The sequence below is a fragment of the Ananas comosus genome, linkage group 1 (assembly GCF_001540865.1).
Source record: "Ananas comosus cultivar F153 linkage group 1, ASM154086v1, whole genome shotgun sequence".
NCBI lineage: Eukaryota > Viridiplantae > Streptophyta > Magnoliopsida > Poales > Bromeliaceae > Ananas > Ananas comosus.
The window spans coordinates 20851522-20876785 of NC_033621.1; the positions used below are offsets into that span (position 1 = coordinate 20851522).

The window sequence follows — 25264 nt, forward strand, 5'->3', positions numbered from 1 at the left end:
CTGATTTGCATTCCTTTTATATTAGGGTACAATACTACTCAATAGCCCTTGATTTATGACTTATGGCTAACTTTAAATTCCTACCATCAAACATAATAATTAGTCACATGCTAGTCACATACAATAACTAAATAAAATAAATAAAATAATTGAAAGGTAAAAAATGATATGTAGAGCTTCCTGCGTCAACAACTCTCGTCTGTCTCTATATATTTGTTACAAACTCATAAAAAAAAAACACCTACATTGCAACATTTGAATGCCTTTATAATATGACACAACCATAATAAGAACCAAGTGTTTCACTAAGCATGGTGCAAAGTGGAATAAAATCCACATCACCATAAGTGAATGAAGTTATCTAGCAATTGCTAAATAATTAATTATTCATGCGGCATGAGCTCATTTCGAGCCGAACACGAGCTGGCTCGCGAACAGCGAGCTAGATTGCCACTCCTATTTATAGATAGTCATCTAAAATTTTAAATTTCATATTTACCACTCAAACTTTTGAAAGTTTATAATTAATCATCTAAATTTATATTTCATCAATTTAAAGTGATTAACATCGGTGAATGATCCAGCAATAATAAACAATACATGCGGGCGATATAGATGAGTCTTCTTCATACCAAAAAGTTACTTTTATAGATAAAATTGGTTATAATTATATAGAACTTTTATGTAATTTTAAAAAATTTAGGGGCGGGCCATGACCACTGTGGGCCCCTCAATAGCTCCGTCACTGATCGACGAGATTACAAACTGGATGAACGAAATGCAGTAATCCCAACAGGATTGCCTATAATCTTAAAAGATAATCCGAACCAAACACGCTAAAAGATAATTTTGGAGTAGACTACACTTTATTCTTACGATTACTGAATTTTATAAAATGAGTGAAATATAGTAATTCGATATACACTTTAATCCAGTATTATATTATTATATAATGTTAATAGTAATTTGATTCAGAAATTTCAAATACCTGCTGCATCACGCGAACAGTATATCTTACATCTTTACCATAAAATATAATTCTTTTACACCAGTATTTTTACTGTATATTTTTGCTACTAAACATTTAAAAAGATCCATCCCATCTCTTGGATAGTGAAATGTGAGATATATACTCAAAAGTTGGGTGTACGAGCAGGATTTTTCTTTTTTCTTCTTTAATTGAGACCTTCTTAGCTTCTATTTTTTTTTAAAAAAAACGTAGTTTAGTTTAAGATTTTTAAGTATTTTATCAAAATCAGTTATAATCCCACCAAATACAATAATTTTAAAAGAAATAATTCAGTAATTTATTATTAAAAAAATAAAATAGATCTTAGCCGTTGATTAATAGAGGGTAAAGATGTAATTTTAATATTTAGCAGGTAAATATGTTACATCATTCGAGGTTATTTCGGTAATTAAACTATACAACATTCAAAGAAACTTTTACTTGATATCCTAAATTTATATATTAGTTTGCACTAACTTAGAAAATTGATTGATTAACCTAATTTAGGCATTAATTAGGCATTAATTTACGAATTTAGTTTAGAAATTTACGAATTTAGTTTAAACATAAAAATTTAAAAGATTAGGATTACTATTCAGAAAAAAAAAAAGTTAGAAATTTGAATTCGAACCCGATTAACAATCACAAAATCTATTTTCGAACTCGATGGATTTCAAAAATCCATATCTAAACCCGAAATTAACCAATTTTTCGAATTCAAAACCAAATCCAAACCGAAAGACTGGAACCCGAAAAATTATTTCTTTTTACCATATTTTAAAATATTTTATATTAAATTTAAAATTTTAAAATATAAATTTGAATATAATATTAAATTTTATATATGATTCGGGTTGGATTCAAGATGGATATAGAAAAAATCCATAGTTGGTTCAAAAATTAATCTCATGTTCTTGTTGTCAAATAATTTAAAAATTTTCTTATATGAAATGCCAAATATGAGGGAACGATAGAAAGAGAAAATTTTTTTTTAGTAATATAATAGATATAAAATGACTAAATTGCTTATGTATTAAAAGACAAAAATACCGTTTTTTGAGGTACCTCGTGACTGGTAGCTTTTCTAAAATGACTGCTATTGCAGGTCACAATTTTAAAAAAATTAAATCTGAACCGTTGAATAGAAGTGAATAAACGGTAACCAAAAAAAAAAAAAAAAAGCATTACTCTAATTTTAATTATGTTTTCGTAGATAAGATTAACTCAGCCTAACAGTTAGCAACTAATTAATAATTTTTTTGTTTTTGCAAACCATACAATAATAAAAAGAAAAAGGTAACAAATTTTATACAGAACAACATTTAGCTCATGATAATTAATTCTTTGTGATTCTCAGCATGTTGCAGGGAAAAAAAAAAAGTTGTTTATTATTGAAAGACACTAAAACAGTGGCAAACAAATAAAAATATGTATTGAGAACTTAACCATTCAAATGCTTTATTGAGAAAACAAACATACATAGTTTTCTACTTCTCTCATTAGTTAATTTGCACAGCCGGCTGGTCCCCCAAAATAAAAGAAATGGCCGCCTGTGCCTCCTACCTCACCTGAGTCAAAAAGCGGGCTAACTTTGTAACAGTCTGGCTTGTCTGTAAAAGCTGACTGATCTCCATCTCTAAACGGGAGCGGACCGCCGAACTCGTTAAAGAGCTCGATGTTTTTGAAATATGCTGCTCTGCCTTCGCCTTCCGCTGGATCATGCCCACTGCCCATTGCAGGACCTGTCTCGCCGGCCGTGAAACCGACAGTTCCGCCCCACAGAATATGCCTTGCGAACTTACCCAAATCTTTAAAAAGTAAATTCGGCCAGTAGCCTACTATGTGGGAACCTTCATCGTTATCCCTCAATACGAGCCAATTTTTTGTGTCCGGATCCTACAAATCAAATGTGCGCACACACACACAAAAATCAAATTTAGGAAAAAATATGAAAAAAGTGTTTGTGAAACAACCGTTGTACTCTAAAAGCTTAAGCTGTTAGAGAACGGTGTTTAAATATTTTTATATTTAACACTCTCCCTCATGTCTAGGCTCGAGACTTTTTAATCGGCCCATGACGTGAGCTTGAATTAAATGGGAGGAAATTATTATGCTAGGAGCCTGGCGTGACTCGAACTCAGGCCCTCCTGCTCTGATACCATGTGAAACAACCGTTGTACTCTAAAAGCTTAAGCTGTTAGATTCTAAATGATTTTTTTTTTAAAAATTTTGCTGTTCATTAGATTCTTATTGATTTTTACGACATATAGAATAATCATCATATGTGACACGTCTCGCTTCGCAGGCGGGTCACCAATGCTATAACTATTTTAGACCTTGCATGTATGCTTAACCCTTTTAACCTATTGAGTATAATTATCGCCCAACATGTTATAGCCAGATTAAAAAATTTAGTTGTATTATATTTTATATATAGGACTATTTCAAATAATATCACATAATAAAAGTCCTTTTATTACATAATAGTTGCTTGTAGCAGTATTCAAGTTTGATTTGTAACATATAGAGCTACTTAGATGATTGACTTAAGAATATAAATATAATATAGTTTAGACATTATCAATATTAATTAATTAACCATCTGAAATAATGTTAATAATAAGCATAACATAGCTAAAGGGAAAAATCAAAATAATATTTGAAACAATTTCAAGTTATATTCGTTATATGAGCACATAATAATATGCAATTTCGTAGATACCTTTAGTAGGTTTCAATTTTTGATGGTTAAATAAAAAGGTGTAAGAACTTCTGTATGATTCAAGCAAAATTGTACTTATTTTGTAGATTACTTCGTATTATTTCTCCTCTGAAAATTGTGCAACTTTCTAATGGAATATCCCAAAAAATAAGGTAATTAAGGATACTAATAAGAAAAATCACATCCAACCTTTTTAACGCTAATTTTGATAACATACTGTTGTCCGCCGTAAACAGAGAGTGGTTTAATGGAGTTCCCGGGTGCGATTAGAGTTGAATTTACAAGTACAAAACCTTGACAATCAAGGTTGTAGCAACCCGAGCCATTCCGGTCGATCTACAAATAAAGCAAAATGATAATTTACTCGTCGAACATCGATTTGCCGTTAAAAGAGAAAGATTTCATACTTACAGTCCAACGCGTGAAAAAATGAAGCTCGTTGTCATGATACAATTCTGGTAGTACCTGTTAGTACACCACCGTTATGCTCTTGTTAATAACTATTCAACTTTAAATCGTTAATCGATATTTGATTATGTACTAAAGGATAAAACAAATTTACTTACTATTGTAGATTTGTAATTAGAAGCTAGTTATTTGAAAATACCAATATTATTTCCATAATTTGGTCAAAACTTTATAGAGATTGTGTGAACGAGGGGTAAAATTTTCCCAAAAATATTATCTAAACTTTAAGCTTAAAATTTTGATTTCAAACTTTGGTGGACATCTGGATTGTTTGACTGAAAGTATGAGATAAAAAGGAGAACAGATTACATAATAAGTGAATACGTTGGGTATATGATAATAATATTGAAAAATTTAGACGACGAAATTGAAATTTTTAAAGCTCAAACCTATATATGTTTTCTTTGAATATATTTCGTCATGCAGATACACATAAACAACAAACTTTTAATTTCAAAATGGCAAATGTGTACTTCTAAAATCTTAATTAGTTTTCTAAATTTGTGGGAATAAGTCAACAATTAATCATGGTTAAAAAAAAAAAAAAACTTACATGCACTCCAACTTGAATGGCATCATCGTTATTCCAAATTGATATTACCGTGACACTTGCTTGATCTTGTTTTATATCTGGCACACCCCACACATTTATTGTAGCTCTAGTGCCAAAATAGTAGCCATCCTTTGTGATATAAGTAGCCCACTAGAATAGATCAACCATACATATTTCTATCAAAAGATGTAATAATTTTTGGGAGAATATATAACAGCTAAATTAGAAAAAAAAAAAAATCTTCATTTAGATATCTGTTTTTCTACTTTTTCTCTCAGACCTTTAAAAATCTACATTTTGTATTTTTAAAATTTTAAAAATATTTTTAAGGAAATACAATGTTGGTGGAGAGGACAAAATAATCAAATTGCCTTTATTTCTTTTATAAGAAAATTTTTTTTATATATTTCTGTTATCTTGAAGGTTATTTTTGGTATAAATTATAAGAAATAGATCGAATAGTAATAGAACCTTATCCGAAGGAGGCTAAATTTAACATTTTAAAATATTAAGGGAGTAAAATATAGATTTTTAAAAGTTAGAAAGGAAAAGCGAAATAACGGGTTATAAGGGTTTTTTTTTCCTTTTTGTAATTTAACCACTTTAATTCGTATTCCATCTTACCTAACCAAACACTATTTTTCTTATCCCAGGAATAACCTAATTTTCATCCAAACGTAAAATTGATCTAATCCCCGCTTATATCTTAATTTATACCTATTCCTGGAATACCCACTTTTTGCTTATCCCTGAACTAAACGACACCTTAGTATACAAACATGCATAGAGACAGAGAATTAATAGAGAGCTAGTCATAAAACAAATACACATATATATATAAATCAAGTACAGCATATAGAAATAAGTTGCATAAAACTGTTTACACAAAAGAAAAAGACTTATCCCATCACAGAGAAATTGTGTTTAGAAAAAAAAAATTAAATAAAAAATAAACGAATGATATCAAATAAGGACCTTTAATTACGAAAATTAATTACATGGTAAATAAAAGGTGAACCGTTAGAACCGGAAGGATGTGCGAAAGTCGCAAGCTGGTTTTGCGTTGTCTGGTTCGAATGCTGGCCTTGAACTGAACCTTCCCCATCATCATACCCTTCAATCTGTCAAAATAAAGTTCAAAATAATGTGAAACAATTGATTACTCTAAAAACTAATTAAAGCCGCAAAAGAATAGTAATGTTTTAATTATTCTGCACCAATGGTCTTGATTCGGGACTATTTGGTTAAGCACAAGACCATGTGTAACTATCTATTTTTCTCTAAAAGCTTAAGTAATTTGAGTAATAGATTTTTTTTAATTTCACAAATAAACAGGACATTTAATATATAGAATTGAGCTCCTATAATTTTTAAAGTATTAAGTTATTGGTGGGTTGGATTAAGGAATGTACGCAGTCGGGATGATAATGGTCCTATTGGGTTGAGTGGGCAGTTGATTGAATAGTATGATTTAACAAATTAAATTGTCAAAAGAATAAATCTGACGATGAAAAATTTACGAGAACCAAATGTTTGGTGTTTTTAAAAGCACCATAGCCGGACTCTAATACATATATATTTATCTATATGATTTGAGCTCCTATGTTTTTAAAAGCACAGGAGCTCAACGTGCTTGTGATTTTTTAGCCTTAGGATCGCCTCAAGATCTATATAGCACTAATAAATAGGGCGTAACAGGACACATCGTTAATAGTATTATACATATCTTGAGGCGATCCAACGACTAAAAAGTCACAAGCACAAATACTTCTGTGCTTTTAAAAACACAGGAGCTCAACTGACGTCGTTGGGAGGAATAACAGCGAACAAATAATCGGATATAGGCTAACAAGAACTATGAAAAAAGATGAAATAGTTAGGGCTTTTAGAAAAAACTACTGGTTCCTTAGAAATATTGAAAAGATCATCAAAAAACGGCCGAACCTGATTTGCATCCCTTTTATATTAGGGTTACAAGATACTACTCAATAGCAGCCCTTGATAATGACTTATTGGCTAACTTTAAATCCTAACCATCAAATATAATAATAAGTCACATGCTAGTCACATGACAACTAACTAAATAAAATAAATAAAATAATTGAAAGGTAAAACATGATATTAGAGCTCCTACGTCAACAACTCTCTCTCTCTCTCTATATATTTGTACAAACTCATAAATAAATAAAAAACACCTACATGCAACATTTGAATGCCTTTATAATATGACAAAACCATAATAAGAACCAAAAGTGTTCACTAACATGGTGAAAGGGAAATAAAACTCCACATCACCATAAGTTGAATGAATAATCTAGCAATCTAAAATAATTAAATTTCAGGGGCATGATTATCTTCTTTAAAACATACAAATTTTGCAGTGATTTGAGGGCCTAAATCTCATACCTGATTAAGCACTAATCTTCTTCCTCTTACTTGAGAAAAAGAAGCAAGAGTAAGCCATATGAAAGCCAAAACCAAGTTGCTCTTGTAAGCCATGAATGGAGTTATCACAAGTCTAGTAGTGGACCAAGGTTTCTACATATATATAAAGACATGGAAAATAACAAATGTATAAAGACCCCCTCAACTATAGGTAATTGTGAAGTAGGCTCCTCTTGAACTTTACTATTGTTATTTTTATTTTTTTATACTTGAGTTATTATGTTTGCTAAGTTAGATGTTTCATTAAGTTTAATAGCTTTGTTAACTATTAACCATCAATCGTTCTAGTTTTATTTGCTAATTTTGTGAATTTTTAATTTATTTGATTAAAATCACTCAATTTTAGAAAATATAAAATTTGAGAAAATATTAATAAGAATAAAAAATAAAGCTCAGGGGGGGCACATGAGAATAGCCTATATTTTAAGGGGGTTCAGCATACATTTTTGTCTATAAGGAGGGAAAGCATTAAATGCAAGGATATCAAAATCTTAGGCATACTTTTTAAGATTTTTTTCCTTTAATAATATTGCAGATTAATAGATGTTATGATATATAACATGCCTTTTTTTGATCTTCTGTTTTGCCTTGTCAAATTTGAATAAGGGTGAAAAAAATAGATTGAAGAATTAATAAATAAAATTGTTGTTTATCCTTATTGTAGGAATAATAAATCCAAACTTAATTAAAATATAATTAGAGATAAGTTTAAATCTTTTATTTGATTATGATTAGGATATATAATTATCCAAAGTAAAATTGGATTTATCATTTGATGGCTATATACAGTTAGCCATGGGTTAATTAGATAAATAAGCCATAGTAGGCATGGTTGTATGAGAGTTGCCCAGAATGTAATTAATTATTTTTTATGGATAAAATATTGGTTTAGTTATCTAATTAACCCATGGCTAACTGTATATAGCCATCAAATGATAAATCCAATTTTACTTTGGATAATTATATATCCTAATCANTATTTTTTATGGATAAAATATTGGTTTAGTTATCTTCTTCCTCCCCCAATATCTCTTCTCTATATTATTTTGTTCGATTTTCAATTATATTATCGGTATCAAGACAAATACCAGTTTCGACAATTGATATCATAGAAAATACCGGTTCCAATAAGTAGTATCAAAAGAAATCACGCTTCCAACAAGTGCTAGCAGAGCAAAATCACGCTTTCAACATGTGGTATCAGAGCTGGAAAGTATCAAGTGACCTATAAACCAGATTACAACATATTTGAAAAGAATATAGATCTAATGTACCGGATAGCTATGTTAAAGTCAAGCCAACGAAGGTGACGTTCAGGTAAAACTAAAGCAAATGAATCACTTTGAAGAAGTTGGCCTACACACAACATACGACAGCAGGTGGTTGTGACGTTTGACGAAAAGATAGCGAGAAGAGCCCGTGAAGACATCCAAGAAGACTTGACCATATAGTCAGAAGGGCTAGGCAAGCAAGTCGAAATATAGAAAATTCAGCAAGACTTTGATAAACTAAGAACGTCATCCAAACAGAAAGGTACAAATCCAAAACTTATTTTTTAGATTATCAAGTTTTTGTTGTGGATTTAGATAATTGGTTTATTCAATCTAGCTTACCAAAGTTCGATGGAACGATCTTCAAATGATGAAAAATCATCATTCAATATTTTTTAGAATCCCAAGATTTGTGGGATATAGTGGAGAATAGAAATTACGAAAAAGAATTTGGTAAAGAGGAATTTAGAAAACGGAATAGAGAAGTTGTATCATATATTTTTCAAGCAGTTGATCTATCGTTGGTTGAAAAATTTTCAACGAGAAAGACGGCATGAGAAGCGTGGAGAATACTATTGAAAATTGGAGGAGAATATTTGCAGAAAGAGAATAAAATTCAAGAAGAAAAAGAAATTCAACCTAACAGCAAAAATCCAGAAGTCCCACTTTGGAAAGAAAAATCTGACCAAAATCATGAAGAAGATTAAATTCGTGAAGAGTATGTTGATAACCAAAACGGTGCAATTCAGATTGACGAGAAAGTTCACAATGACGATATGATTAAAAAATTTTCTGTCGATAAAATAATTACACATCAAGTCAAAGAGGAAGTTGACTCTTTATATAATGTGAATGAAGAAAAGGAAATAGTAGACGAAAATATAGAGTTAAAAATGCAAAGTTTTGGTACGATGCAAAACATACACATTGAAACAAGGGGACCCAAAATATCAAATTTAAATATTCGCCGGAACCTGTGGATCTTTAAGGATAATGTGGATAATTAGTATTACAAGTGGCAAACATTCCGTGCATGGCGACATCAATGGACAGGCATCATGCTGCACAATTCAAACACGAAGACAACAACAGCGACGGAGATTGCAAAATCAAAGTGCGCGTTTCACGGAGTTCGCAGCTTGAAGATGAAGTTTGGATTAAGGAAGGATGTTGGAATAATAATCCAAACTTAATTAAAGTATAATTAGAGATAAGTTTAAATTTTTTATTTGATTATGATTAGAATATGTAATTATCTAAAGTAAAATTAGATTTATCATCTGTTATGATTTGATGGCTATATACAGTTAGCCATGGGTTAATTAGATGAATAAGCCAAAGCAGGCATGGTTACATGACAGTTGTCCAGAATGCAATTAATTGCTTTTTATGGATAGAGTATTAGTTTAGTTATCTTCTTTCTCCTCCAATATCTCTTCTCTATATTATTTTGTTCGATTTTCGATTATATAATCGGTATCAGCATAAATACCGGTTCCGACAATTGGTATCAGAGAAAATACCAATTCCAATAAGTGGTATTAAAGCAAATCACGCTTCCAATAAGTGGTATCAGAGCAAAATCACGCTTCCAACACTTATTAATAATTAGAAGCCAGAACACACCCAGCCTTTCGCCTATTAATTTGCAGATAGTCATATGAAGTTTTAAAATTACATATTTACCATTCGAACTTTCAAAAGGTTATAATTACTACAACTTATATTCTCTTTATCTATAATACGGTATCATAATTTTTTTTTATTTTTGTGTGTTTATATATGAAATTATTTTGAATTTTAGGCTTTTAATTAGTCAATATAATGATCGAAATAAGTTTTATCCAGATAATTTAATAAAGTCTATAAAAAAAATATGTATACGAGTATCCATACCCTATTTAGACTCGACCAGTACCCACTCTTTAACTGGTAGTATACAGATACTTACTTTTCAGACCCGCTCAAATAGATCTGATAAATATATTAGTAAGTTAAGTATCCAGACCCGAACCCAACCCAAAGTTAAATGGGTAGGATATTTTTTTTTCTAACTATTTTTTTTTTAGGTATAGATACAGTATATCAACTATTCAAACCTGATCCGATCCACGGACACTTTTAATTCTATCTCAGTATATTCTATTGCATCATAATATATAGATTTATTTTTCTTTTACAAGAAACTTGATATGAAATACTTCATATACTACACTTATCATACCAGATACTCTACCAAAAATAAATTTTGATTTAATTTTTTTAAAAAAAAATCGACAATAAACAGATTAGGCTTCAGTTACTAGATTCTATGAATTAGTATCTAAGTTGCTTTTTTTTCCAAAAAAAAAAAAAAAGGAAAAACTCTAGGGGAGTTCATTTTTAGACTAGCAACTTCATATGCTCTTTCCTATATAGATCTTTGAGATGTAGATTTAAGAAACATAGGATAAGTCATTTAGGGGGGCTCTAGCTTGGCTCGAATTTGAACTCGATTAAGTGCGACTAAAGTAATTTGATTCAAACTTGATCATAATTTTAGGTTCAAATTAATTTCAGGCATGAATAGTAAAGTAGAGTTCATCAGGTTTTAATGATATTATTGCTAGTGTGTCAGATTTTTCTAAGAAAATCTAGGTATAGAAACCCTCAACTGTAGGCCATTTTGAAATAGGCTTCTCGACTCTCTTTCTTTTAATCGATCGGCACTCCTTTAATGCCTAATTAATTTAATTAGAGTGTTTTTTTTCTTAAATAAATAAAGAATCTCAAAACAAAAATAATTAGGATGCAATTAACTAAGGAAACTTGTAGTTTCATTACCTAAAAAGGTCTTAGAAATAGCTAATTATAAGAGAATCAACATGTAATTAATCTAATAAATTTCTCAATTTATTTGATAAAAATATATAACTTCAATCAAAATAATCGAAAATTTATAGGGACTTACCCTTTCATCCAAATAAAAAAGAATAAAAAAAAAGTAGACCATCTATTTCAAAATGGCATAAAGTTGGGGGGATCCATGAATATTTCAACTAAAAATTATGTATGATGATAAAAAAAGGAAATATGTCTAAATATGCAGCAAGAGAAACAGAGATCTATTATGCAAGCCAGATAAAAGCCACATAGTCAGAGACTCCACACATGAAATAAGATACATAGTACTGAGACAAAAGTCACACAAAGAAACAAGTTGTTAAGCAAAGTCAACAGTTATAGAAACATTCACTTTACTACACTAGCCAAATTACACTTCTGGTCCTCAAACTCTAAGATCGCGCGACAGTTCGATTCTCAAATTTTATTTTATTACAATTTATATCTCGAACTTTCTAAATTATTATAATCAAGTCTCAGATCCAAATTTAGTTGGCTGATGTTGACATACTGCTGATGTGACAGTACTCGCTTTAATAATAGAAAATAAGGATTAAGATGACACATCATTTTCACATCAGCAACACACCAATATTTAGTCGACTAAATTAGCCCGTGGGACTTGATTACATGTATTAATTTATAGAATTCGAGCCAGTAATTGCGACCACAGAAAAAATAAGTTTGAGAATCAAAATACCACGCGCCTAATAGGATGAAGACTGGAACTGTGATTTAGCTTTTGCTATTGTATATATCACAATTTCTGCTGCTGATTATCTTCTTCTCGGGATGTAACGCCGGGCCCACAAGTGCTTTCCGTTCTCGAAGAATTTGACTCTTGTGTTCCCGTTCAGGACCCGGAAGACAGTCTGCAGCGAGTAGAAGGAGACATGAGCGTAGAGTGGATGTCTGTCTTCGTTTGGCTCCTCAACAGTGACCAGCTCCACATCCCCATAATTCCTGCGTGGTAATAGTATTGAGGAATTGAAATGTTTGTGTTAAATATATATTCTGAGCACTAAAATACAGAAAATATTACTGTAAATTCTTCTTTTTTTTTTCTGACCTTCAAAAATTTATGTTTTGCTTCTTACTTATTCTATAAGGAAAAAAATACAAATTTTTAATATATTTTTATTATTTTTAAGAGTATTTTTTGTATAAATTATAAAAAATGGACGAAATAGTGGCAAAATCCTAATAGGGCGGGCTAAGTGCGTCAACTTAAAATTTTTAAAAAATTAAATATATATTTTTTAAAACTTACGAAAAGAGTAAAAAAAAAAAGATATTTACAGAAAGACTTTTCTATATCTTACCTTATTTTGAATAAGGAACACAATTCATTATAAATTATTGATATTGAGTCATTCGATCACTAGGCAAATGATATCGAAAAATCAGAATTCTAAGTGATTCAAATACTCTAGATCAAGTTTGACGAACCGATCGACGATTCGAAAGTCGAAACATCGAAAACGACCTGAAAGTACGGAATGCTCCGTGCTTCTAAAAGCATAGTAGCCTCACTCTTTTCTAGAGATATTTCTAGTAATTTGGTGGGAAATATGAGTTTTGAAATGATTGGATGGCAAAGTGCAAATTGTGATTTTCACAAGATATTGTTCTACAATTAATTTGACCAAATTAAAAACTCATCTTAGAAAAAAAAACAACACAAAAAACAAAAAACCAAAAAGAAGTGAGTCAACTTTCTATTAATCTTCCATATACACATGCCCAAAATAAATGACAACAAAGTGTAGAGAGATCTCAAGATCTCACTCACATGGAGACAACATCATTAGACCAAATGAGTAAAAGAAATAATTTCTAGCTGAAAATAACTCTAATTTACAAAATATTCCTTTTGACCTCAATATACCACTTTAATTTGTCACAAAGAATATTTGACTAACTTTTTAGCAAAATTTTGATACATTTTGGAATTTAGATATGTCTTATACTTGGCCATAAGATAAAAAGTTTAGAGTTAAAAAAGGTGTTATGAAGATATTTTTTGCGACAGCTAATTATACTCTAGACTTTTTATATGATAACCTTTCTCAAAACCAATTAATCCAAATACGCAATCATTCCCAACCATTGTCATTTAATCTAAAACATATATATTTACCAGTAGTTATTCTACTACATTGTACGTATTTAAATAAAATAATTGAAGTACTAGTATTATAACATAAAAGAAATTCAAAAATTAAGCTTAGTTATCAAAGAAGTATATATGACCAATTAATAACTAAAATTGTGATTAAACTAAGATATTCAAGTCCTTCTTTAAGCAAAAATTAAATTGTGTCGTTTTATCACCCTTTCTTTTAGTTTATCCCAAGTGATCAGTTGTACTCAAGGAAAGGTAATTATTTCATATTTCCACAAATATTGTATTTTGAGGAGCTAATAACGTACCCTTTATGTTCACAAAAAGAGATAAACAAGATAGCTATCCTACTAGTAAACAATAATTTTATCTCACATGATAAAGTATAACTGCAATTTGTAGGAATAGTTCTAGGGGGCCGTTTGCTTGACGGTTTCAAATATTCCAAAAATCCTTCATACTTGTTATTGAATAAATTCAAATTAATTGCATGCAACTCTGGTTGAGTAATTGTGAGAGGTGTTGATAAAGTAACGGAATCATTATAGATTCTCCAATTAGTACACATATATACTCGAATACCATGGTTTATCTCTTATTTCCATACTTGATAGGAATCTCTGATAATCCAATAACATGAATATACAAGTTCCTACAAACTCGTAACCTAAATGGCATTGTTCATGTCATTCCAAATAATTTTAAAAACATTATAATCGCGAAACAGACTCATCAATCAACAACGCATGAATATATAGTACATAACTAAGACTAAAATATATAGTAAATCAACGATGATTTTTTATAGTATTATATCCAACCTCTATTGTCTCATAAGTTATGTCATTTTACGAAATAATTGAATCTAGTTAAAGAATCACTAAAACAGAATTAGATTATAGGGACACATGTTTGGGACACTTTTGTGTAAGTGTTCTATTTATGTCAAAATTTTTTACAAAAATTTGCTAAGACCTATATATAAATCTCAATCTAACCAAAAATAAAATGTTACTCTATTTAACCCACCCCACCTAGCTCATTCGGCCCGATTACTAACAAAAAAGATAAAAAAAGAAAAATCGATTACCATCTCGCCTTCTCTCCTCACTTAATTCACTGAAATTCTAAACGAAAAGCCGTTCCCTCTCCTCCTCCTCTGCCACTGCAGCCAACGCGGTAAAGTTCGGGCGGTTTCTAAATACTTAAATAAGTGTTGGAAAATTAGCAGCATTCTTTTAAGATTATAGTGACACTCTTTAACTGTCACTATATATCTAGCGATTCCACATATAGCAACACTTTTTAAAAGTGTCCGTAATTTAGCCTGCAATACTTTTTTTAACCTGTACCAACATTTAAAAGTGTCACTATAGACCGTTTTTGTTATAGTGAATTTACAGTTTTCTTAATATTACTGCACTAGTACTTTACTCTCACATTCTATATATTGCTTGCACTTTGTCGAAAATTAAGTTATATTGTAAGATCTATGATAGTCTATAGAAGACAATATTAAATATTAAACACAATCTTAATATCAAAGTCATGCATATAGTGAATTTATCTCCTGCTCTGCAACGAGCTAGATTTGATTTAAGTGAAGGAACCTCTAGAGCAATCGTCGTTGGATTGCAAATAAAAAAGTCGAAAACTTTTCAAAAATATATAAGCAATTGCCCCTTAATATTACATGTGGGAGGAGAGGACTAATCGCCCCTATATATGTCATTCTAGCTCTTTTTTCTGAAAAAGTTTAGAATCCACGAGTTATATTGCTGATGTGGCGTCCCCCAACTCATTAGATCCTTTTTTTTGGATTCACCGATCCCTTCACGATTATTAAAAAAATATTTTTGTTGTATTTTTTTTTAAAATAAGAGATATGATTGGGAAGGAATAGAGGATGTGGTATACATGTTTCAACGTAGACTTCCTCTCTACTCCCACCCTATTGCGACCTGAGCCTTCTTTTCTTATTATCTTCTTCTGCTTTCCTTCTCTCACTCTTCTTCGTTCTCTGCATCTCTTCTTCCCTTCTTCTCCTTCCATACCATTTCCTTTTCGACTCTCTCTTCCTCCCTCTTGCTCCATGGACGTGGAGACATGATGAAGACGAGGGAAAAGATCGGCCCTGGTACTAGAGTCAGCCGAGCAGCATAAAGAGCAATCGTTTCTGCCATCGGATTAAATCACCTCGAGTTCGGCCTCGCCTTGGACAACCATTTCGACCTTGCCATTAAATAGAAGCTCACCTTAAAATTACCCTTCCTTATCTAAAACTTATCTCGGAGTTAGAGGTTGAAACTACTTCACCCTTGAAGGTTCGGATCATTGAAGGAAAGTTGGAAGGTTGAAGGAAGAGAACCAAGTTTTAATTTGGCTATATTTTAATTCGGGGTAAACTCTAAACCTACGTTTAAACTCTTCATTTAAATCTTTATTTTGGTAAGTAAATAGATGATTTTTGTATGAAGTTTACCTTGTGTTCTTACTTAGTTTCAAATTTTGTTTCGTTTAGAGTTGACTTGAGTGAGTTCATGCAAAAACAGTGAAACATATTAACTAGGCGATTGTTGGCCTTGCAACGGTAGTTAACCGACACTAAGCTAACGATCGGCCGCTAGTGGCTACAGCGAAATTTAAAATTTAAAATTTTGAGTTCTTTTAGTAATTTATTTTGGCAATTTGACTTAAAACTTTTAAAAGTATTTAGCATTAATTTTAAATGAGTTTTGATGATTTTTTACAGTCTTACATATATATATTTGAATTTCACGTTAATTTATTTGGCTTTTTTTTGAAGAAGCTCGGGCCGTTCTTCAACCTCAAGCTTGATGCTCCAACCTTAGGTATCTACCTTCGCATGCTTGTCATTTTTTTGTACTTGTACCTTTTATTGGGCATTATTTTGGCAAATTTTTGGCTCATTTTTGAACTTCCGGGTATTAGACGATCAAATGACACCTGAATCTTCGTTTTTTTGAACTACATGATTATTAGAAATATATTTTTGTTGTATTTTTTAAAAAAATAAAAGATATGATTGGTTGGGAATAGATGATGTGGTGTAAATGTTACAACGTAGACTTCCTCCTTCCCCCCGTTTCTCTCTCTACTCCTACCCTACCCCGACCTGAGCCTTCTTTTTTTATTATCTTCTTTTTCTATCCTTCTCTCACTTTTCTTCTTTCTCTGTATCTCTTCTTCCCTTCTTCGCCTTCCATACTTTTTCTTTTTCGACTCTCTCTTCATCCCTCTAGCTCCATGGACGTGGAGACATGATGAAGACGAGGGAGAAGATCGGCCCTGCTAGTAGAGTCAGCCGAGCAGCATGAAGGAGCAATCGTTTCTACCATTGGATTAAACCACATCGAGTTCGGCCTCGCGTTGGACAACCATTTCGACCTTGCCTTTAAATAGAAGCGCGCCTTGAAATTACCCTTCCTTATCTAAACCTTGTCTCGGAGTTAGAGGCTAAAACTATTTCACCCTTGAAGGTTCTGATCATTGAAGAAAAGTTTAAAGGTTGAAGAAAGAGAACCAAGTTTTAATTTGGCTATATTTTAATTCGAGGTAAAGTCTAAACCTATGTTTAAACTCTTCATTTAATCTTTATTTGGTAAGTAAATGGATGATTTGGTATGAAGGTTACCTTGTATTCTTACTTACTTTCAAATTTTGTTTCGTTTAGAGTTGACTTGAGTGAGTTCATGCAAAAATAGTGAAACATATTAACAAGGCGATTGTTGGCCATGCAACAATAGTGAACCGACTCTAAGCTAACGGTTGACCACTAGTGCCTGCAACGAAATTTGAGAGTCTTATATATATATATATATATATATATGTACATATATGTACATATGTACATATATGTATGTATATATGTATATATGTATATATGTACATATAGATATATGTACATGTACATATATGTATATATGTACATATATACATATATGTGTATATGTACATGTACATATATGTACATATGTACATATACATATATGTACATATACATATATGTACATGTACATATACATATATATATATATAGAATTGAGCTCCTATACTTTTAAAATACCAAGTCATTGGTACATGTAAGTTTTCGGCCCTTGGATTAAGAGATGTGCGGTTATGATGATGCGGGCCCCCTAGGGTTCCCCCTCCCCCCTCTCTTTTTCTCTACTCCCACCCTATTCTGACCTGAGCCTTCTTTTTTTATTATCTCCTTCTTCTTTCCTTCTCTCACTCTTCTTCTTTCTCTGCATCTTTTCTTTCCTTCTTCTCCTTCCATACTTTTTCCTTTTCGACTCACTCTTCATCCTTCTTGCTCCATGGACGTGGAGACATGATGAAGACGAGGGAGAAGATCGGCCCTGCTAGTAGAGTCAGCCGAGCAGCAAGAAGGAGCAATCGTTTCTACCATTGGATTAAGCCACCTCGAGTTCGGCCTCGCGTTGGACAACCATTTCGACCTTGCCTTTAAATAGAAGCTCGCCTTGAAATTACCCTTCCTTATCTAAACCTTGTCTCGGAGTTAGAGGTTGAAACTACTTCACCCTTGAAGGTTCGGATCATTGAAGAAAAATTTAAAGGTTGAAGAAAGAGAACCAAGTTTTAATTTGGCTAAATTTTAATTCACTTGGTTTCAAATTTTGTTTCGTTTAGAGTTGACTTGAGTGAGTTCATACAAAAACAGTGAAACATATTAACTAGGCGATTATTGGCCTTGCAACGGTAGTCAATCGACTCTAAGCTAACAGTTGATCACTAGTGGCTGGAGCGAAATTTGAAAGTCTTTTATATATATATATATATATATATATATAGGCCGTGGCTACTATACTATTATGAGTATTGGAGCCCTCGTACTCATAAGTTGTTTTCGATGATAGAGCTTTCGAATCGACGATCCACTACGTATACCTTCACATGCTTGTCATTTTTTTGTACTTGTATCTATTATTGGGCATTATTTTGGCAAATTTTTGACTCATTTCTAAACTTCTGGGTATTAGACGATCGAATGACACCTGAATCTTGGTTTTTCTTTTATGATTTTTAAGATAATAATTAAAGTAAGAGTTAGTAATCCTTGGAGTAGACTTTTAATTAGGTCTTTTCTATCATTATCTTGGGACGTGACCAAAGGATTTTCTCGACTGACCATCTACCAACTCAATTATATATGGATTGCTACCATCGGTAAGTAGGATATTATCTCATTGAGTTAATAACAATGTTGTTTCTTCGACTGTAACATTTATCATCTCATGATCGTAATGACTATGCAAATTTTATCGTATCGAGAGATAATAGTTCTGTACACATGCTTTGCCCATACAAAATCGCATGATTTATGGTATATTATTATGACATTAACTGATCTCCGATCATACCTTACTTGTCTGGCACAAGTTGGATTGGGTTGAACTAAGGTTTTAAGTGCCCGTCGGCACGGGCCGTATGTATCGTGCCGTACCGTGCCAACAAGATATTGGCATGATATAGACCCCGTGCCGATGGCATAACTTAAAACCCTCTATTCTTTGAATTAGTAAGTAATTTTCTCAACAAAGTTCAAAAAATATGATAAAAGGATATAATAAATAGTTAGAATATTTTGTTTCTAAAGAAAATAAATATTTCATGCTATTATGTGTCGGCACGCAAAAATTTTTTTGACCGGCACACATCGGCACAGCTCGGCACGCATCGTGCCGTATCGTGTCGGCAAGTTTCTGATACGATCCCGTGCCACAGTACTTAAATCCTTGGGTTCAACATTATATTGAATGTGTAAATTGTTGCCTTTTAAATAGTGGATACAGTTATGTGCATTTGATGAGTACCAGCCAGAAAATTATGTGCCAAATAAAGACATAAGGGTATGCGGGCCAAGAGAATAATTCACTACTGACTAGCCTCAGAGATGGTTGCTTAGATGTCTTGATTTGTAGAGTAGAGGCATAGGGTAGGATACGCATGGGTTGATAGATGCCAAATATAGTAGACCAAGATATGACCTAATATTGTCGAGTGTGACAGGGTTATATCTGATCTCACCGTACGAAAGTGATGGATTTTGGAATGGCAGTGTATGTACTTTGTATAGTATTGATGTCATATCAATTGCGTTGGTTACGCGAGTTGTGTAGTCAGCATGTGTCGCAATGGAGGTGTCGAAATATTAAACTCTAAGAATAGCATATAGCATGGATCATCGAGAGCATCTCTTTGGGTATTTTGATACATCTTGCTTGTACATAGCTGTTGTTAACCAGTCACCAAGACTTGCGCCCAGATAATTATAGGTGAAAATTTGGATAGTGTACCTAGAAGTGGACATCGTGGTGAGATGGCACTAATACAGGTAGTTTGCATGCATTCTGATAGTAGTGATTTATACTGCATAACTATCTGATAATTGCCACATGCATAACTACTATAGTACTCTATTCCTTTTCTCAGGTAATTATTAGGGTTAAAAAAAAAAAGGGAAAAAGAGAGAAAAGAGGTTTTTCTTCTTTCTTTTTTTTTACCTAATTTTCAACTGGGGGAAGTCGAACGACGGGCTAGATGAGGCAGCGGCGGTGCGATTGAAGATCTCTTTTTTCTTTGGATTTTTTTTATATGTAGGAATTTCTGTACTATGGTGGAATTGCTATTATATCACTACAACAAAAACGGTATGTAGCGACACTTTTAAATTATAACGATCAAGTCTACTAGCAACAATAACTCGTTGGGCCCAACCACCGGCCCAAAATGCTTAAGCCTAGTTATTATTATTAGTGTCTAAGTCTCTTATAAACCCAATGACAATCCCTTTCCCGTCCGATATGGGACTATTGAGGTATCACAGACTCCTCCCGTTAAGGCCCTGACGTTCTCGTCAGTCCAATCACACACAGCCCAAGATCACCAGGCAGACTTGTCTCGCTAACCTTGTCATCTAGACCCTGGCATAGCCGGTCACCTTGTTATTCAAATTTCGGCATAGCCCATCATCTTGTCTTTCAGACCCTGGCTCAGCTGAGACTCTTTTAGACCCTGACTCAGCTGAGACTCGCCACACAGACTCCCCCCCTTAAGGCCCTGACGTCCTCGTCAGTCTAATCACACACACAGCCCAAGATTACCAGATGATGTGAGACTCGTATCGCTTGCCTGTCATCCAGACCCTGGCTCAGCTGAGACTCGCCACACATTCCGACTGGTGAGCCGGCTCTAATACCAAATGTAACGGCCCAGCCCACTAGCAACAATAACTCGTTGGGCCCAACCACCGGCCCAAAATGCTTAAGCCCAGTTATTATTACTAGTGTCTAAGTCTCTTATAAATCTAATGACAACCCCTTTTCCATCCGATGTGAGACTATTGGGGTGTCACATAAATGTCAATATAAATCAAAAAAAGTACAGCTGACTAAATTACTGACACTTTTAAAAAGTGTTGCTATATGTGGGGTCACTAAATATATAGCAATAGTTAAAGAGTGTCGCTATAACCTAAAAAAGTGCTGCTAATTTAGCAGCACTTATTTAACCATCTAGCAACTGTCGGAACTCTACCTCGTTGGCTGCGGTGGCGGAGGAGGACGAGAGGGAAGGGCCCTTCGTCTAGGATTTCAGTAGATTGAGTGAGAGGAGAAAGAGAGATGGTAATCGATTTTTTCTCCTTTTTTTTCCTTTCTATTTGGAATTGGGCCAAATGGGCTCGGTTGGGTGGGTTGAGTATAGTAACCTTTTATTTTTTATTGGATTCGGCTTTATATTTAGGGATTAGTAGATGTTTTTTAAAATTTTGACATAAATGAGACACTTAGACAAAAGTGTCCCAAACATGTGTCCCTATAACCTAATTCTGTTGTAGTGTCCTCTCTCTCTCTATCTCTCTTCGTATCGCTATCCTCCCTTTGTTCTCTCTATCTCTATGTATCATCTTTTTTTATCCTCATATTTATAGTAGAAGGAAAACATCCGAGGAATCGGCACGATTCGTGGGTTGGGTGAGAGATATTTGAGGAGTCGATTAGGGAATTCGGAATCAGGTTGTTGAGGGTTGGTTAGGAGTTCAAAATTTTGAAATTTGAATGTTTTGAAGTTCAAACTTGAATTTTGGGTTGTGGATGTGATTGGTTTTGAAAAGAATATTTAGGGAGTTAGTTGGAGATTCAAAACTCAAATCGAATTTTGAACAGAAAGAGATATGTATAAGATCATTAGGATAAGAGATATTTTCAAATTTTGAAAAAGAATTGGGCTGAGATCGGGCCCATTTTGATGAAGCCTATTGGGCACAAATAACACTTGTTGGACTAAGATGAGGCCCCAGTTATTAGATAAACTCAAAAATTCAATGAGCTTTCATAAGACCCACTGATTTATGTTCACATCTGGCCTAGAGGGCCCGAATATCTTCGGCCAAATTACGTTTGGGCTCATATAAATTCTACCAAAAAAAAATTTTGAATAAGCCCAAATATTATGGGCCAACCATAATTTTCCCCCTTTATTTTTTTAAATTATTATTTTTTTATTTTTTTTACCCCAACAATAACAACAGACTCTTCCTATTCTCTAAAGTCTTACATTCTATGAGGTTCAAATTTGAAATTCAGATTTATAATCTTATGGGAATGTGGCAGTTTTGACTCGAACCAAAGGGTAGTTTGGGTCATGACAGTTTAAAATTTTACATTTAGCTCCTAAAGAATCAATTTATTGTACCACTTTCTACAACTTTCTGTTAGGTTTCTTAAATAGCGTGAGTATGTGTCAATCAAGTTAATTACAGTGTATAAAATGGCATGCCATCGCTTGAACTTCTGCCAAGTAGGGATGTCAATGGGTCGGGTTTGGGTCAGGTTTTCAAAAATCCGAACCCGAACCCGAAACTGAATTAAAACTTGAACCCGGACCTAAACCCGAACCCAAAATTGAATCCGACAAGTTTCAAAAATCCATACCCATATGCGAGCCCGACCAAAAACCCAAAACCCGAACCCGAACCCGAAAACGCAAATCCGAAATAACGATTTCTCTTTACCATACAAAATATATTATAGTAAATTTGTAAACATAGAAGATCTATGGCCAATTTGCATAAAAAATTCACTAATTTTGGGCTTTTGCAAAAATGGACCACCTTTTTCGTTTTTGCAGATTCAGTCTGAATATTCAGCAAACTGACCAGAATACCCTTATTACTTTTTCTCACTCCTCTTCTTTTCTCTCATTCAGTTTTTTTTCTCTCGCAAAAGCAAGCAGCGGAGGGAGAGACGGAGGCGGAAACGGCTCACCACGCCTCTCACCCTCATGCTCTCGGCCTCGCCCTTGCCCTCGCCCGCGCACCCCCCACCTTCCTCGCCTCCGACCCCACCGAGGCCGCGTCGTGACTCTTTTTTTTTTTCCTCTCCGACTCTTCTCCACCGTCTCCAACAACGACGCCTCTCTCACCCTTCCCGGCCCTTCTTGTCCTCTCTCTTTCTCTCCTCCTCTGCCGCCTCCGACGACGATGCATCTTTGCCGACGCTGACACCGGGGAGGTCGCTACGGCGCTACAGCCTCGGAGCGGGGCGTCCTTAGTGGCGTCGTCGCCGGCGCCGTGGCCGTTGGCAGAGAGGGGTGACAAAAAAAATATTATAGAAGAAGCAAGAAAAAAAAAATAAAGATAAAAAATTATAGAAAAAGAAAGATGAAAATGAAATTGCACTGTTAAAATAAAATTATACTGTTTTAAAAGAACGTTGTACTATTATGGATATAAGTTGTGCTACTTGAGATATAAACTGCAGCTTTAAGATGAAAATTATACTCTTTAAACGAAAATTATACTTTTTGAGAGATATTTACACTGTTTCTCCTCTTATTGCACCCTTTCAGATATAAATTGTATTCATTAAGATGAAAGTTATATTTTTTAAACGAAAATTGTACTTTTTGAGAAATATTTATACTGTTTCTCCTCTTGTTGCATTATTTTTTTTCTTGTTGCACTACTTTTCTCGTGTTACGCTGTTTTTCCTCTTAAACTGCATCATTTAAGAAGAGAAATAGTGTAACAAGAGCAAAAATAGTGCAATAAGAGGAGAAACAGTGCAACGAGAGAAGAAGCAGTACAACAAGAGGAAAAACAGTATAAATATCTGTTAAAGGAATGCAGTTTACATCTCAAACAGCACATCTCAAATGCAGTTTACATATATATATATATATATAGAGAGAGAGAGAGAGAGAGAGAGAGAGAGAAACGGAGAGAAAGAGTCCGGCTAGTGCTTGTAAAAGTACCGAGCACTTGGTGCTTGTAATTTTTTTACTATTAGATCTACGTCTTTGATCATTTTCAGCCGTTAGATCATACTATTCAACCACCCACCCACTCAACCCTAGGGGACCCATATCATCCTAACCGCACATCCCTTAATCCAAGGGCTAAAAACTTATTACAAGCACCAATGGATTGGTACTTTTAAAAGTATAGTAGCTCAATTTTAAATATATATATATAGTGTAGAGCTACTATGCTATCGGAAGTATAGAGGATCTGATACTTCTAATTTTTTGACCCTTGGATCAAAAACTATACGATAGGGATGATTGCAGTCCCTCCAGGGTTGTGTAGTACCTTAGGGTTGAGTGGTCCCCACAGGATAATAGTATTAATCCAAAGGTTAGAAATGATCAAAGGGGTTGATCTAAAGGCCAAAAAATCGGAAGCACCAAATCTTCTATGCTTCCGATAGCATAGTAGCTCTACATATATATATATATATATATAGGGATGCTATGCTATGCTATCGCAATCCCCTTAGGGTTGAGTTGTCCCCCTAGGGGTGAGTGGTCTCCATTGGTTAATAATATTGATCCACTAGTTAGAAATGATCACTGGGGTTGATCTACGGGCTAAAAATCGGAAGCACCAACCACTTTATATTCCGATAACATAGTAGCTCTACTTATATATATATATATATATATATGCTAGGGCTGATATACTCTTATGAGTATAGTCCCCTTTGTACTCATAAGTTTTTAACCATTGGATGAATAGATGTGCGGTTAGGATTATAGTGGTCCCGGTTAGGTTAATAGTGGTCCCCTACGGTTGAGTGGGTGGTTGGTTGAATAGTATGATCTAACGGATGTAAATGATCATAGTAGTAGATCTAACGGCCAAAAATTTATGAGTACAAAGGAGACTATACTCATAAGAGTATAGTAGCCGGACTCGCTTCCGAATCGACGATCCATTCTATTAAATATGATCTAGAGTATTTGAAACTTCTACAAAATAAATTTCGTAATTTTTCGAAATCATAATAATGTCCATCAAGCGGGCATAAAATGAACAATCAAAATCGAACGACGCCTTAAAATGGATGATCAGATACTTCAATTTAAGATCGAAGTTATTGATCTTTTTCTAGGTAGTGAATAGAATTTTCTGTCAAAAATTCAGCCTATTCGGATTCTTTTGCACCGTTAAACTAGCAAATATTCCATACCAGCCGTTAAAAATTATCAATTTTGTGAGCATATTTGATCCTAAGGTAAATGATATTGAAAAATTATGAAATTTGATTTTTAGAAGTTTTAAATGCTCTATAAAATATTTAACGGTGTAGATCGTCGATTCGGAAGCTATCATTGAAAACGACTTATGAGTACGAAAACGATCGTACTCATAAGAGTGTAGTAGCCGGACTATATATATATATATATATATATATATAGAGAGAGAGAGAGAGAGAGAGAGAGAGAGAGAGAGAGAGAGTTG

At 33.3% G+C, this 25264-nt stretch overlaps 1 protein-coding gene across 1 annotated transcript in view; it reads right to left on the reverse strand.

Annotated features, from left to right (window-relative positions):
• Positions 12128–25264, reverse strand: part of LOC109723841 — a 16076-nt gene continuing 2939 nt past the window's right edge. Inside the window, exon 2 of the mRNA XM_020252362.1 lies at positions 12128–12314. Coding sequence (XP_020107951.1) covers positions 12128–12314 — 187 coding nt within the window. The remainder of the gene's footprint in view (positions 12315–25264) is intronic.